The 17,539-nt window shown below is 32.7% G+C and overlaps 2 protein-coding genes across 6 annotated transcripts in view; one reads left to right on the top strand and one right to left on the bottom strand.

Moving 5' to 3' along the window:
- The window catches only part of Parg_0 (poly(ADP-ribose) glycohydrolase), a 72,459-nt gene that overhangs the window by 19,868 nt on the left and 35,052 nt on the right, over positions 1 to 17,539 (top strand). Inside the window, exon 7 of one of the 4 annotated variants that reach the window (XR_008471423.1) lies at positions 11,500 to 11,901. The exons of the other annotated variants lie outside the window; for them this stretch is intronic. The gene's annotated coding sequence lies outside the window, so the exon portion shown is untranslated. Of the gene's footprint in view, positions 1 to 11,499; positions 11,902 to 17,539 lie in introns of those variants that run through there. 4 annotated transcript variants of the gene reach the window in all.
- Positions 405 to 17,539, bottom strand: part of LOC105208943 (mannosyl-oligosaccharide alpha-1,2-mannosidase IA) — a 170,265-nt gene continuing 153,130 nt past the window's right edge. For both annotated transcript variants that reach the window (XM_011179051.3, XM_011179050.3), the window contains exons 2-6: positions 5,610 to 6,222; positions 5,312 to 5,536; positions 5,102 to 5,240; positions 4,783 to 5,044; positions 405 to 4,714 (exon numbers count right to left, since the gene is read on the bottom strand). In XM_011179051.3, coding sequence (XP_011177353.1) covers positions 4,565 to 4,714; positions 4,783 to 5,044; positions 5,102 to 5,240; positions 5,312 to 5,536; positions 5,610 to 6,222 — 1,389 coding nt within the window. In that variant the 3' untranslated portion in view covers positions 405 to 4,564. The remainder of the gene's footprint in view (positions 4,715 to 4,782; positions 5,045 to 5,101; positions 5,241 to 5,311; positions 5,537 to 5,609; positions 6,223 to 17,539) is intronic.

The raw sequence follows: 17,539 nt of genomic DNA, 5'->3' as shown, positions 1-17,539 counted from the left end.
TAATTAATTGTTTAATTATATCCAAGTATTTGTAATCATTATTATTTAAATACGATTACCATACATTTTTTTGTTTATTTCAATATAATTGATTTAATATCGTTAAATATTTGAATTAATTTCAAATTAATGCAAAAACATGACATTCATAATACACAACGTCACCATAATTTATATAATTTATTAATTATGCTAAAAAATCTAGTTAACTTAATGTGTCTATCATCATCATCATCATCATCATCGTCATTGTTACATTTAATTAAATATCCGAACATTGAGAGTAGCGGGGTGTTTGTGTTCATGTAGGTAGGTAGGTGTTCATTTGCCCAATTATTCGAGCATGAAAATATTTATTTTTTGTTTTTGCTTTTCGCGGATATTTTTTGTTGTTGTTGATTATATGGTACATAGACAGTACAAATGCAATTACAGTTATTTTTTATGTATGTATGTGTGTATATAATGTATATACAATATATGATTTACAAAGTTCGTGTTTTTCAGAATTTCATTTGTGTTGAAAACAAAAATTAATAAAAATTAAAATGAAATTGAAATGTGAAAATATTCAAGTTTGTCAAAAACTACTAAGAGATTTATAGAGTTAGTTTGCAATTAAATTTGCATTTAGAAAGTTGCATTGAAGAGAGTGTGGTCAGGGTTTTTTGTTTTTCTTTTCTAGGTTAGATTTTGGAAAATTCGAAAACTAGTATTTGTGTTCACTTAGACAATAATACATACATACATATTAGAGCATATATAAATTTACTAAATCTAGTTCACGCCTCTGTTATTTCATAGAATACTACGCACAAATGCACTCTCTTTCGCTCTCTGTATCTTTTGCGCTCTTTTGTTTATTTGATTTTCTTGCATTTACATTGCTTTCGAAAGTTCCGTTTGTGTTTTACTGCTTTCTTCAGAAAAAAAAATCGGTGAAGTTCAGCGTTTTATGTCATGCTCACTTCACTTTTTTCAAATATTCTATTTAATTAGCCTATTTTTGGAGATTCTGTTTCTACTGAGAAATTTTCATGCAATTTACACAAGTTTCATATTACAGTTAGTTAACTAACTGTTTGTAAAATTTTATTTTTTTTATTAAAATTTCAGTTATTTTACTGTATATAACTTATTTGCTTTTTTGTTTTTGTTTTTGTTTTGATAATAAAGTAAATTGCAATTATTTTTAAATTAGTCACCTAAATGTACTGTTATAAATCTAATTGTAATTTACTAGTTTTTTTTTTTTTTTGTATGCTATAAATCAATTTGTATTGTATTGTAATTTATGTATTTACATATTTGTTAGTGTGTTCGATTTTTATACACATTTTTCATTTAATTTTTAGATTTTATTTATTATTTATTTAAATATTTTTTTTTTGTTCTCATTTGTCATTTGTTTTCAAACTAAAAATAGCAAAGTTAGTGGTTCTTGTTATGCTACATACATTCATATATAAGACATTCTACAGTTAGATGTAGAAAGAGTCTCTGTTAGCACTATTATACAAAAGACAAGAGCGCACTGTGTAGTTGGAGTTGCTCTTTTCGAACTGCAGATTTTCTGTTTTTTAAATATTTGTTTTGAAATTCGACTCTTTTGTTGACTTGCTGGCATTTTTTAATTGGTTTTTTAATATTTGTAATGCAGTGTTATAAATTAGAAAAAATTGAGTGAGAGTAGTCCTTACATAGAAAAAGAAAAATTTAGACAAACAATAATTAAAAAAAAAATATGAAAAAGTGTTAAAAAATATTTTCCAGTAAAAATTTTGAAATTAAAAACATTAATTAAATTTAAAAAAATTAAATTTTTTTTAGCACGCCAATCCAGCATTTTATTAAAACAAATTTTTAAATGTTTTTTTTTTTTATTTTTTTTTTTTAATTTCAAATGATATCCAAATTTCACAGTTACTTGAGTTACTACAAAATCATTTATCAAAACACATTGCTGCAGAAAGTTTTAAAAGGCATCGAGTTTAGAGGTTAGAAATTTTTTTTAAATAGTAAGAATAGTTTAAGTACGTGCTTCAATGCTTTCATATTGTTGTTGTTGTTGTTGTTTTTTTATTTTAATATAAAAAATGCCGAGTTGATTTCGAAAAAATTAAATTCTTTAATTATTTTAAAAAAATTGAAACTCGTGAAAAAAATTAAATAAACTACTTTTATAATTTTCGAATTCAATATTATTTTTTTTAATAATTTCTTCAAAAACAAATATTTGTTTATTTTTTCAATGCTTCAATATTGTTGGTTTTTAATATAAAAAACAGCATTAATTTCGAAAATAGCTGCGAAATATTTTCTTTTTAACGACAAATATATTCAAAAACGCATAAAAAATTAAATTACAATATTTAATTGTTTTAAAAAAATAATTAAAATGAACGCAAAAAAATAATAATATTTTTTTTTTAATTCTCGAATTCAATATGATTTTTTTTTTATAATTTCTTCAAAAACCAAATTTTGTTTATTTTGTTCAATGGTGAAATATTGTTTTTTTTTTCATTATTTTAATATAAAAAATTTTTAAAATAGTTGCGAAATATATTTTTTTAATTTCTTGACAACTTTTTAACGACAAATATGTTCAAAAACCACAAGAAAATTAATTTAAAAATCGTGAAAAATTATAATATTACTTTTTTTTAATTTTCGAATTCAATAATAATTTTAATTTTTTTTCATAATTTCTTTAAAAAGAAATCATTTTTTATTAAGTTCAAGGCTTTCATATTTGGTTGTTGTTGTTATTTATTATTTTAATATGATATGATGATAATCGAATTAATTTCGAAAATAGCAGCGGAATATTTTTAAATTGTTTTGACAACATTTGACATCATTTGAAAGGCAAATATGTGTAAAAACGCATATAAAAATTATATTTAAATCTTTAATTATATTAAAAAAATTAAATTAATAAAAAAAAAATTTAAAAAAATATTTTCGTAATTTTCGAATTGAATATATTTTTTTTTATTTCTTCGAAAACAAAATTTTGTTTATGCTTCGTTTACAACTTTAGCGTATTGAACCCTTCAAATTTGCAAAATTTTTGAAATTTTAAAATTTTCTTGCTTTCTGTTGATATTTTTGCATTAAAATTAATAGTTTGCTTGAACAAAATTATAATTTTAGAGAAAATATTTCGAGAAATTACAAAAATTACTAAAAAATGTAGCTATTTTTTAGTATAAACCTAAAAATTCGCGCTTTCTTAAAGACGGAGCCAATATCACAAAAGAAAATGTTTAAAAATATAATTTAATATAATATAATGGAATTTTTTTGCAAAAAAAAATTAGTAAATAATTTAAATTAAAAAAAAAACACATTGATTTGAACAATTTAAATGAAAAAAAAAACAAATTTGATTAAACAATATAAATGAAAAATAGAATTTAATATTAGAAAACACATTTTGTTATATATTTATTTAAGCACTTTAAGATAACTGAAATTCAATTACGAACACCAAAATTATTAATGAAAATTCTTATTATTCATTACAATTATACAATTTTTCATGCATTCCAAAAAAAATTTTAAAATTTTGTTTGTTTTTAAATTTTCTTTTTTTTTTTTAATTCTCCATGCAATAAAAAAATGGTTAATTTTTATTTTTAACTCAGTTTTATATTAAAATTTCGTTCGAATTCTTTTTGTTTACAACAACAATACTTGTGTATGCATTTTACAATTATTGCGGTTAAAGAGCTTCATAAGTAAATACAGTTATCTCTTCATTTTATGCTGCATTTCATACAATAGTTTCTATATTGGCATATCATACTGCAAATATGTCGAATGTGTGTAGACAAAAAAATTAATTTGAATTATTGAAAATAATTATACATACATACATACAGGTGTTACTAACTGATTTTTAAAATTAATTTTAATTAATTAATTTAAAATATTTTATTCATTTTTAAATATTTCTTTGAAGTATTTTCTCGTCAATGTTGAAAAAAAGTGTTGCGAGAAATGCAATTTTGAATTTCGAAAATTTTCTGAATTAATTAAATATTTGTTTTATATAATTAAGAGCTACAATAATAACTATTACAAATAACTTATATCATATAACTGTACAAAAATTAAGAGCAGCAAATTAGCATTAGCAAATGTTGTCAGTTTACAAGTACAATAGTATATGTACATTACATATGTACTGGTATACATACATACATATTAATTAGCGCATTAACACGTCGTTAACTGCTTGTAATAATATAGAAATGAAAAAAAGAAAATTAAAAAAATTAATAAAAAAATTGAAAATTTTAAAATTAAACTCATTAGAAAAATCGCTGAGAAATCTAGATACTTCCAGATATATCATTATAAATAATTACGCTACATTACATTTCAAGGCGTGTCTAAAAAGCATAATAAGAGTAACTATTTGTCAAAAAAAAAAAAAAAACACAAAAATCAATTATAAAAACACTAATTACAAATAACTGCATTTTTGTGTGAGACGCGCTGCAGCCGACGCTACATAACGTCCATGAAAATTTCAATATTTTCGCGTCAAGATTTAACGGTTCTCATCGGCTTGCGTTTGAGCGGGTGGTGCCGCGCGGTAGAACGCATTCGCACCGCGTATGGGCAAGGGATGCGCCTCCGTGTTGAATATCCACTCATCCAGTGGCAGCAGTGAGTCATCGGAGAAGAGCAGATACAAGTACTGGAGCGCAGCAAAAAATTTATTAATTTAAATATGAGTCAAAAATTATCAAAAAAAGTCAGTCAAACCTTAAGCGTTTCCGCCAAGAAGAAACTCTGCTGCACATCATCCTTCTGCGGATTCTCCTGATAGACATTCTTAATGCCACTGTAACCGTGCGCGGTGCGACAGTATGTCTCGAGCGCTTGCACCGCCTCCCATCCCCAATCGCGATACTTTTGATCGTGCGTCAGACGCCACAATACAAAGTAGCTCTCCATCGTTTCCGGTCGCAGTATATAGTATTTCTCTTGTGATTTCAAGGCACGCGCTTCGGCGGCATCGCTGAAGCTGTCGAAGAAAGTGAGGTTATGTTTAGAATCTAATAAGGGTGCAGTTTTTACTTACCGAAAAGCTTCGGGTCCCAATTTGGTAGGCGTTCTTGTATAGCTCTCGTGGCAGGTATTTGTCAGACCCTTACCAATTTCCATAAATTTATTGGCATGTTGATTTTGACGCGTGCTGGCAGCTAAGGCATAGAGACCACCTGGTTTAATGGAGGAGTAATAAATATATTTATTTAGTAATTTGAAGAATTCCATAAAAGTTGACACTCACCCGCAAAGCAAGCCAAGTGATCCATTTTATGTTCCAAATGATCGAACTTCAAATCTGAGGCATACGTTAAACCACCCGCACTTGTGCGTATCATGTGCTCGTTAATCGCCACCATTGCCTCGTCGAACATTTCACGTGCCTCCTCGTCCACTTGGCCGGACTGTAACCAAGCCTTTAGCAGGTACTCATAGTAACTGTCGCCTAAAGCGCCCAGCGACATGTGCACTGCAAAGAAAGCAACGAAAAGAAACCGTAAATAATCACAACTCCCTTCCATTCAACCACAAATCCCACTCACTTTGTCCCCACTTGCCCGTCTTGGGGTTAATGAAATTCGGATAAAGACCCTTCGGCTTCTCGATCTCCTTCAAGACCTGCCGTATAGTTTGTACACGCTCTCTATACAGCGGATTACCCGTTATATCACTCAGATAGGCGAATTCACAGTGCAATGTACCAGCTTCGGAGAGAATGGAGCTGCCACCTGAAGCCCAGCCATAATTTCTACTCGCACCCGTGCGTGAGTTTACCAACGCATATGGTATGCCGGTGGGCGTCTGGAAGGCGGGCAACAGCTTGTCAGCGATGTGTTGTGCTTTCTCTTTATACATATTGTCACCGGTGAAGGCGTACAGCGTCAACATGCCACCCACGAAGCGTATATTCGTTTCGAATACTGATAAATCGGCGCTCACATTGTCCAGAGAAAATTTCCGTTCAATCCAATCGCGTCCCTCTTGATACTCTTTCTCCAAACCCATTATGTAGAGTGTGTCCAGTCCATCCACAATGGTGGCGCCCAGATCGGAGATGCCGAAAATACTGCCCGAATGTGGTCGCTGACTGAGCGGTCGTAGCTCGTTTTTGCCCCAAGCATAGAGCTTGTAGTTGTCCCAGGCGTGCTGCATCATCTGGAATGAGTAGAGAAATGTATTTTTTTGTTAGTTGGTATTGTTGGGAATAATACAAAAAAAAATTTTAGAAGAGGTAAAAATATTGATGAAATATAAATTACACAGAAGAATTAACGGTCGTTTTTGAGAGCCAGAAGCCAGTTTTTTTCTTTGGGCTATATTTGTTTATAGCCTTCTCAAAAAAATTTTTTTTTGAGAAGTCAAGCTCATTATTATTCGTAATACATTAAATTTTTTCTGTAATAAAAACAATAGACGAGAGCGGTCCGATTAATAAAGGGTCTACCTACAAGAACGACGTGATGCAAAAATTAAATAAAACACACAAATTTGCTCAAAATGGGTTCTGCAGATTATTTAGTACCATTTGTGGAATGAATAAAATATCGGTCAAACGGCTCCGTTTGCATTTATCCCCCCGTTTCGCCATTCGCCGTTTTTGATGACCCGGTGTAGCATTTCGGCTGTAATTTCGCCAATAGTGCACTGAATGCTATTGTTGAGTGATTGGCGTAAACCACTTTTTTAACATATATCCAGAGAAAATAATGTAGAGCCGTTAAATCGCATTTCTTGGCGGCCATTTGACTGGGTAATTTCTCGAAATTAACTAGTCGTGAAACAGGAGGCGGCATACCATCTTGAGATTTCATCAAATTCCGGCGAAAAAAGTCGGACAACATCGAGTTGAAACGCTCACTATTGATGGTAACGGCATTTCCTACCACATTCCGAGTGAAATAAGGTCCGATCCGCAACAAACGATCAATTTTAGAGGATGTAATTGCGTTTCCTGAACTACATGCGGATTTTATTCACTCCAATAGCGAAAATTTTGACAGAAATTGGAGATGATTTTTCGATGAAAGTCGTTGTTGGCTTCCATTATTTCCAGCGTCTAATCAGCAAAGTTATAGTGCTTCAAATCGGCTTCAGTTCTTGTACCAACACAATCTTAAAACCGCAACACAACCGCAAAATTTGCTATGTTGTCATCGGAGAGAGGCCCAACTGAGGCGAATGACGTTGAACGGTAGCGAAATTTCCTTCAGTACGGCCTTTTCTTTGACGAAAAGGTGGCACACTCTCAAGGAGATTTTCATAATTTTTGAGGTTTGCAATTATACGTTGAATAGCGCGCTCAGGTGGAACGATGTATTATGACGATGTTTTACGCGAAGAGATTTTACAGTAGAGTCTTGGACAATTTTCAAGCGCTGTACCAAAGTGAAGTGAAGTCGAACTAAAGGCACTGATAAAATTTTACACAAATCCCTAAACAAATATGGTAGTCACGAGCTATCAACGTCACGTTATCCCTATTGGTAGAGGCTTTATTTCGCTTGCAAAAGGATTACGATTTATTTCTTATCATAGTAATCATACCCTCGGCACAGTGAAGATGCAACTTCTTTGATCCATCCAGAAAAATACTATTTCTGTGGATCTACTTTATAGACTTCCTTATTTGGATCAAATTTCTGTCTGTTGGATGACGTTGAAGTTTGGATAATGATAAAGTTGGGAAACTAAAAGTAGCTGCACGTAGCTAAAATTGTTGTATACTGAGGATGGTTTGTAGCCTAATGACGATGAATTTTATAAAGATCTATTTTTCCTTCGCCAAATGAGACCATTTTGATGTAATTAGGCGTCGAATCAGACCAATAATTCGGCATCGTAGAGCGCTGTAACCATTTTGTGGTAGTAAATCTGGAAGATCACACTTTGTGAAAATCAGAAAACGGCGCTATAAATTAGTAAATTCCTTTTGCGAGATTATGTACTTATCGTTTTACTTTATTATACCCAATTGTAAATCACTTGAACAATAGGAAAAACAAATTTAATATTTTTTTCTCAATTAAAAGCAAAAAACATGATATATCTGAGATGAATAATCAATGAAAATAATGCAAGAAAGTCGCACAAATTCATTCCCAGAAAATAGAATTAAAGCTTGTTGACAACATGAAGAACGCCGCCAGTAGGAGCTAATCAAAAGGAGACCAAACCAAGTTTTTCGTGGAATTCAAGAAAATGAAGAAATTAATGAGAGTAAACAAGGACAAGAAGTCGCACAAAAATTATTTTTATTACAACAAGTACTTAATAGAAACCTAATATAATAAAATAAAAATTGAATTTACGCAAAAATATTGCGTATACGCCATGTATGGCCGGCGAGTGGCCTCCGAAGTTAAGTGCTACAAACTTGTTTACCAATGAACCTAATTATTTTTATTTGCACAATAAAATTGCGCAATTTTAATTGCAGCAGCATGAATGAAAAGAAGCGCATGCACAAAGGTTTTCATTCTTTACAACAAGAACAACACAGCTGCATAAATCTTCCAGCTAATTTTTCAATCACCAAGTGTGGCTGTGTGTGTGTGTGACAATGCATGGCGAACAAAAGTAAAATAGAGTGCATACAAATACAAATAAGAATATAAATAAGAAATGTTGTAGATATGTTTGTAATTGCATTGGCTCTGTGCATTTGCGTGACGCAAGAGTATCTGATTACACAGTGGCGATTACAATGCATCGCATTTGTTTATTTCCACTAGCAGTAGTAGCAGCAACGATATTTCTATGCACCGACTAATAGCAATTAATGCCAAATGATGCGTCACAATAGTGGCAATAATAACAGCAACAACAACAACAACAACAGAGGTTGTAGAGAATTGCATTGCACTGTCGTATGTAACATGTGTGTATGTGTGTGTGTGTGTGTGTGCGGCGGGTAGCGTCTGGAGAATTGCTTATAAATTTCAATTAAGTTCACAAACTGAAAATTTACAAACATATTTAATGTTGATGCACACACTCACTCATGTGGAACTTGGAAGGTTGTGAAGCGTTGACGCAATGGAGCAGCGCTGCCTGCAAATGGCAACAAATCAAATAAATTGCAAATATTGTATGAACTTGAACTGCTGTGCTGTGTGGAGACACAGTCTCACGAAGAAGAAATTGTAATGTGACTGTGAACGAAATGATGTTTATTAAATTTGATTTAAAACTGGCTCATAACAACCGCGATAATTTCAATTTTTTTGGATTTCAAAAATAAGAGAGATTCTTCTTCATTGCTTGAATCTGAAGTAAACCTTATCCGAAAATCATTATATTTTTGTGAAAGTTTATGGTGAATATACTCTGCCTGAACGAACGTACCAAAGGCGATTTGACATTTAAAAATAGTGATAGGCAGACGAAGAACGTCACGGGCGGACAAAGTTTGAAGATGAGGAACTGGCAGCCTTACCCGACGATGATTGTTGAGGAATACAAGAAGAGCACCCAGAATCACTGGGACTCTAAGATAATGCTCTGTATTTGGTGGGATAAGGAGGGCATGATGTATCATGAGCTTCTAAAACTGGGTGAAACAATTAATGGAGAACGCTAACGTTAACAACTCTTCAAATTGAAGCGCACGAGACAATAATTTTCCACCATGACAACAGTCAGCCTCATCTTGTAAATATCGATTTATAAAAATATTTGGAAAACAGTAGTTGGGATGTTTTGACTCACCCACGCTATAGAAAATTCCGTTTGCCTCTTCTGACAACAGGGTATCAAAATTTGGCTTGATTCCAACCGACCGATGTTTGATATGATAATCGAGTGTATGCTTAGGATATTGGAAAACTAACTAAATAACTTAAGATTCTCCGAATTTTTTTAGAGCATGAAGTGTGGAGCATTGTTGGGGTTTAATCACAAATCTAAATAGTTCGAGAAATGTTACAATGAAGTGCTTGGGTTATAATTGGAAACATATTAGGATTTATATTTAGGATTCTTTCTTAACCAAAACCAACAATGGCAACCAGTGAACCCTTTCAACTGGTGAACCCTTTAAAACAAAATTTTTGTGTTGAAAAGTAACCACGAAAAAAAATTTTTTCAATTCGGCAGCCAACTGATTAGATTGAATTTGCGAAGTCTATATTATTGGACTAATTATGGCTATAAATATCGATGAAAAAAATATTGGTACAATATCAAATCTTCTAAAACGAATGCCTTCTATAATATATCAACTGGTTTTCAAGTGGGGTTTCAAGTTTAGCATAGTAGAATTGGAATAGCCATGAAGAAAGTGCTAAGATTAACTGCTGCGTTTAACCAAGTCTTAGCATAACAGTGTTCAACGCTATAACCAAGGGATACTAACTTGTTAATGACAAGTTACAAGATTTTTAATGATTGGTCTACCTTAATACGAAACAATATTTAAACTATTAAGTTCAAAATGCGAGGTTATTCTAGCGTTTTTCAGAAATTCTCCGTCGATTTCTCATTTAAATATCAAAGGATTAACTAATCTATATAATAATCAATATGTATTGCGTTAGACTGGCAGCTGTCAATGCTTAGTCGTTAGTCCGAGTTTATAGTATTTATTGCGATTTCGTATAATTTCGATACTAGGCTGTGTCTCAGGCAATTGTCGTGTGGATGGATGTATACCCATCTCATTCAATAGATTTTTGAAATTCTATTACTACTATTCAAAGCAATCAAAAAAGATCCCCATGTGACATGCCGAAAACTATAATTGTTCGGGAAACTATACATATATGAATGCATATCATGAGCTCTGTGCACTTTTAAGTAGCCCAGTATATTGAGATGGATTTTATGAAATTTTTATTTTTTTGTTAAACAATTTTTCATTCAACTCAATTATTCCTATTTTTTTTCAAATTAACAGTATTTTATGGCATTTAAATTTCCTCAAATAAAGTGTAAATTTGCTGAAACGCAATCAACACGCACCCTTTTGTCGTCTACACAGTCCATTGAGCATGAAAACATTGCGTTTTACAAATTGTTTCAAAATACTGAGTTATTGTTTAGGCAAAATTCTTTTTTTTTTGTTCGGAGTGAAAATTTCGGTTACACGCTACAAATTACACAAAACACTAACACAAAGATGAACGTAAACAACGGCACACATACACAAACATACATACATACAATCTAAAGGCCAGATAATGACGGCGGAGAATTCAACGTTATCACGCCGAAATATCACCAAAAAACCAGTACAACAACTACCAAACTCTACCCCTTTTATCAACAATATAAACAATAAACGTAAGCGACAAGCGGCGGCGCTTTCAGCGTTGATAGTATTGGTGAAAGCGGTGAAAACGTTGACCGACCCGCTGCCGTTCATATCACAACCAATTTACGGGATTTGCTTTATTTTCGCGATTTCATTTTATTTTTCTTTCTTTCGCTTGGCAGCATTTTTACGTGGTTCGATCTGCGCTCCACTCTGAAACGCGAAAAGTCAACACTTTTGTTTGGCAACCCCCTCACTCCTCGCAGCGTGGCAAATGCACAATACATCATCGTTGCCGCTGAAATGATTCCGACTAATCGAACTGCCGCCTTTTCGCCGTCATCAATGTCGTTCAATGCCTCATGGACACCACTCCCTTTCCTCTGCCTTCATTTCTACCCCACCCAACTCACTTGCTGCTGACAATGAAGCTGGACAATGGGGAAATAATTGAAAATTGGTTAGGTTGGAAGCGAAGCAGCAAAAGTGAAAACAATAACAAATCACACAAAGCGTCACCAATGTGAGCGAGCGTTTAAATTGCAATGAAACTGAAAAATAACAAAATAAAAATAAAACAAAAATTGAAAAAATGGAAAAATTGCTTTCGATCTCAAAAGTGAGAAAATCTGTTGGATTCTCAATTTCAAAGATTGATTGGAAATGGAACGCTGTTGGTTGGCTGCATTCTCTCGCTGGTTGACTGAGTTGCTGTGCTATGTGGATGGTGGGTCGTTTCTCTATATATGGTGGGTCGTTTGGATGCTATTATTAAAGAATCTACAAAAAGCGTTATCAAAGTTGTATAGACTTGTATAGACAATTGGGAACGAAAAAGGCAATATTTTCAATCTTGTAAGAATTCTTTTTATTCTGTGCATTGACAGCAGTTTAGATAAACAATTGCAGATGTTTGATACGATAATCGAGATTATGCTTAGGATAATAGAAAACTAAATTTAGAAATTAAGATTTTCCTAATTTTTTTAGAGCATGAAATTGGGAGCATTGTTGGGGTTTAATCACAAATCTCATTGGTTCAAGAAATGATGCAAAGAAGTGCTTGGGTTACAAGGGGAAACATATCAGTATTTAAAATGAAAATTATTGAGATAGCTGGGACTCCAAAGACGTCAAAGGAATGTGTTGAGAATATCCTCAATGTAGGATGAGCTCTTTATTACCCCAAACTAACACTGAGTTGTTGTTTCTGAGCAACCCTTTGAGCTATTCAATCGTAATAATTCGTAATTTTTTCGTCGTTATGAAGGTACAATGGATGTCTGACAACGATTTGTAACAACGAAAGAAAAACTGAATTTTTTTTTCAATTCGGAGTCCAATCAGCAGTCATCCGAGTAGATTGAACTTGATTAGCGGATTGAAAGATCTGTCATAAGAAAGTTTTGACATTTATTTTTTGTGACGTCTATATTATTGAACAAATTTCCATCGATTATATAGTAACTTTGGAACATTCCATGAACGAAATTTCTGTAAAATGATCTCAATTCCAACAGAACAGTGCACGGAGTCACAAATCAAAGGAAGCCACGTCAAAATTTCAAGACGCGGTTTTTGAATTGCTTCCTCATTTACTGCATTACCCGAATCGAGGCCCTAGTTACATGCTCCTCTCCTCAAAACTCAATAAAATGCCCGCTAGAAAGAGATTTAGCGGTAATGAGGAGATAATAACTCAGATTAAGACCTAGATTGTTGCAATACCCAAAGGGGTGTTTCGGAAATGTTCGATACCATTTAAAATAAATAAACCATAAAAAATATATGAATATTCAGTAACAGATAACTCGAATCGATGCCGACATAAGAAATCACCATGTTTCATAAAGAATTCAACTGACTAAAAAGTGTTTTAGAAATAAAAAATACTTGTTTAATTCCGATCCAACAAAACAATAATAAATTTTGCTCAAGCCTATTCTTGAAGAAACTTACAGGTCCGGTCGTCTATTATTTTACCGTTGGGAATTTCACTGTTTTTAGCACCACATAACTCTTTGAATAACTCTTTGAGTGACAGACCACGATTACTACAGACCTCCCTCATACCTAACATTTCCACATGGAATGAGATGAGTTTGGAGAATTTCCACTAGCATAATATACCATGCGACCTGAGAACTAGTGATTGATTTATGGACCCAGAGCAAGAAAATTTTCTCTGTTCTCTGATTGATTTCCTAAAGTCTTCTCGTTAAAAATAATATCAATATAAAAACACAATTTCATATTTCACTCCAACTGCATGGCAAACTTTCACAAAAGATTCTAATCTCCTCAAAGTTCTCCATATATATTTGTCCTCAAGCAAATACTTTTCTTACCAAACAATGCGAAAACGTTGACAACACTTAACCTTATGGACTTGAGCCTTCACAGAAATGCGCGCAAATCCGAGGTGTGCCTACGGTCGCCAAAGGCCAACCAATCATTGTAAACGGTAAAAGCTGTCATCAATGACAGTGAAAACTGATAGCAAACAAAATGTTCGAACAACTTTAAGGACAACGCAAAACAAAAAACAAATGAACTTAAGAAACTAGGTGATGGTCAACGGAATTTTAGGCGCAGCTGTGGTAGCAATGGCAGCAACAATAACAACCAACAAAGAAATTAGAAATTAGACAAAGTGTGTACGAATGCGTTGCGCTGGAAAATTACGCTTTTCAAAACAAACGAGCAAATTGTAGGAAGAAGAACAAGAACAAGAGACACACACACACGCACAGCCAACTAAAGCAATTACGGCAACAACTGCCAGCAAAAAAGCCAGTTGATGGCGATAACAATGACATGAAAACACACACACGGAGACACATTGATGTGGCGCGGCATAGTCAAGTGAGAGGATGACAGTAAAATGCTATCGGATGGCCATTGATATTGACAATGGTCATGAGTGGTTCACTACTGGCTGATTGCTTGTGGTACTACAGATCTTCACACATACATATATACTTACATGTATGTGTGTGTATGTATGTTTATAATTGTGCGCTTGTGCGAGCATAAATGCGCTACAAAAACTGGGTTAAAGTCACTGTGCCAACGCAATGACGGCAGATGACCATCGCTGAAGCGGCTAAATGGCTGAATGGCCAGTCGATTGTTAGTTGGGGGGCATGAGTTAGACACCATGCACGCTTAGAGTATAGATAAACACTGATATATGCGTTTGTATTGTTGTAGCAAAGGTTGCGTTGTGCCGTCTAAGGGACCAAGTTAGTTAGAAATTGTGAAATGTGAAGGCAAACGCGCAAGCATAAAATAAAACTCAACATTATTCTACAGCGAAATGTTGCCACAGTCTTATCTATGAATGCACTTGCATACATACACACATTTATCTACAAATTTATATATGCTTGCCTCAACGTTAGCCTCTGTGTCGCGTTGTTTCGCCCCAAACGGTTAGTTTTGCCTTTTGTTTTCCACTTTGGACTCATATTTTAGCTTGCCATTGCTGCATGGCTTTTTATTGTTGTTGTTCGACGGTTTTATATGGCACTGTTGCTTATGCTGCTTTCTTAAGTCGAACTGGGGCTGGCCGTGGGCGAGTGCGAGTGCATTTGTATGCACAAATTCACAAATGTAAACAAACGAGTGGCTGTGCACAAACAGTTGAATTTATATATGTACGTGAGTGCTTATTTTTTGTTTTGTTGCATAGAGCTCGAGCGTCGTGACGACAAGGACACTTCTAATTTGTTAAAAAGTACTATAGCACATAAATATGAATTGTTTGCATCAACGTGAGTATGTGTAAGAATTAGTAGCAGCATTTTCAAAACAAATCGCATAATAAAGCAATTGAATATGAAATAATGTGAAAGATCTGGCCTTTAGGATTTTTTGATTTTCATTCAGGCTTAAATTTTTTGTATTAATTATTGATTTTAATTTATTAATTTATATTTATATACTGTGGAACTTCTCTAACTCGAATCGTCATAATTCACAAAAAAACTTCGACTTATAGAAATTTTAAAACATACATTTTTCAAAAACCTGTAAAATATAGATTCACCCACAGTTTTATGTATTTACTTCGCAACATTTTTTATAAACATATGTACGTTAAAATATATTTTCCGTAATTTTGTTTGTTGCATTTGCTATTGTTTGGCTCTGTCCCATGTCTATGTCCCATGCCTTTGTTACACGATTTATGAAATCGATAAGTGTAATATCATATTTTTTGTTCGCCTCCATACGATATACAGAGACTCTTTTAAGATTCTGCCTCGATAGTAAAATGTTTACTTTTGTATTATGCCCTGGTCGAACTGTTCGATTTATGGAAGGAAATTTGTATGAAATTTGATTTCTAAACGCTATTCAAAAGAGAATTTCGAGTTATAGAAGAATATTGTAATCTTATCATATATATAGCTAAAATATATATACAGAGGAACTTCCATAACTTGAATTTATCTATCTATTATCTTAAATTCAGTCGAAATATTTAATTTTGGGAGTTATGAGGAATATTTGTCGAATTCACAGTTCTTTACTCACAACGACTGTTATCGTCGGCGAGAACCACGATCTCATTAGACAATTGAAATGTTTATACAATCTCAATAATAGAAATAATATTCCTTCATACTTCTTCTCTTCGGTTTTTCAATAACATAAAGCGAAAAAATCGACATTGATTCTGGGTATTGAACCAAACTAATTTTTCCTAATACTAATTATTTTAAAAAGTCCTTTTTTCGACTCAAAATATTTAGATTTTGGAGGCTAGCTTCGAAAATGGGAGAATATTTTTTTTTAAATTTATGACTAAATCTCCCGGAAAAAATTAGTTTGGTCCAATACCCAGCCGAGTGTTATACAGTGTTAACATCTCTGAAGGACGTAAGACCCTGCCATAATGAAAATATTAAGAACTGCCCATGGCTTAAAACTATCACAAGTGTAGTTTGAATCGGTTTTGGTAAATAGTGTTAAAAATAAATATTAAAATAGATCGATATTAGCAAAACCGTCTTTTTAATTTATAAAATTGTATTTCACAACCTTTATTTTATTGTTGGCATTTTCATAATTCTTGTTCCAAATCGTATAATGTCAGATGTAATAGGCATCGTAGTTCTAATAATATCGCAAATATTTTACAAAAAATCTAGAGTATAATTTTATCAGAGCAATACCAACGCAATTCCGAAAAGACGATATTAAACAGGAATCGAATACTTGAAAAAATATGTACGATCGTAATTTGGTAGATACAACTAAATTATTTAAATTTGTGAGAATTGTACTTCAATATTGATGAAAAATTCATATTAAATACAATCGTAGGTTCAACTTTGTTATTTGCTCTTTTACAGTGATCGTCCTTCGGGGAATAATGCAAAGCCTTAGAGAGTAGTTTCTGACAAAAAAAAAGTTCAAGCGAAGCCAATTAGCTGTTGCTAAAGCGCTTGCAGAATGCTTGACTTCAAAGGTAACGTCAGAAGAATTACAACAGATCAAAAATTCAGTCAAGTAGCTAGGAATTTAATAGTAATTGAAGTTAAACCAATGATCAAGGTTACGAACAAATCCAAATAAATATAATTTTGTTTTAATTTTAACCACTAAGCACAAAGTCAAATAATCCACACCAACAACGTATTTAATATTTCAATTTCTTTTGAAAAATATGTAACGCAAACCTAATTAGTAAACTGGTGCAAACTGGAAACAATTTAAAATTACAGAAAAATATGAGCTTAGCAAAAATTTATGAACCATTTAAATTTAATAACATCTGATGCTACTAAGTAAAATATTTCCATTAAAACCATGTGCAGCAGCGAAGCAGCTTAGTAAAGTGAATAAATATCGCTTATGCAAACATTTTCCCATACCCACCATAGTGAGTAGAAAAAACAGAATTACAGTTAAATATTAAGTAACTGAATTTTATGGCGCAATAAAATGGCTAATAATGCTAACAGCAACAACAAGAATAAAGAATTACTAATGTAGAGCTCAACAATACTCGGGAAAAGCAGCTTGTAAACGAAATTAATACGAATGCTCCTATTTATACATGTATATGTATAAGTATGCACAACGAAATATGTAAGTCAATTTGACAGTGGCTAAATTCAATAACACTTCATTATGATAACAACAAGAGCGCGCAAAGTAATGAGCAAGTAATCGATGCCGGCAAGAAAATACCCACAGACAAGCCGATGT

The sequence above is a fragment of the Zeugodacus cucurbitae genome, chromosome 5 (genome assembly GCF_028554725.1).
Source record: "Zeugodacus cucurbitae isolate PBARC_wt_2022May chromosome 5, idZeuCucr1.2, whole genome shotgun sequence".
In the NCBI taxonomy this organism is placed as follows: Eukaryota; Metazoa; Arthropoda; class Insecta; order Diptera; family Tephritidae; genus Zeugodacus; species Zeugodacus cucurbitae.
Note: the sequence above shows the minus strand (reverse complement) of the source record. Positions and strands in the feature narration are given on the sequence as shown.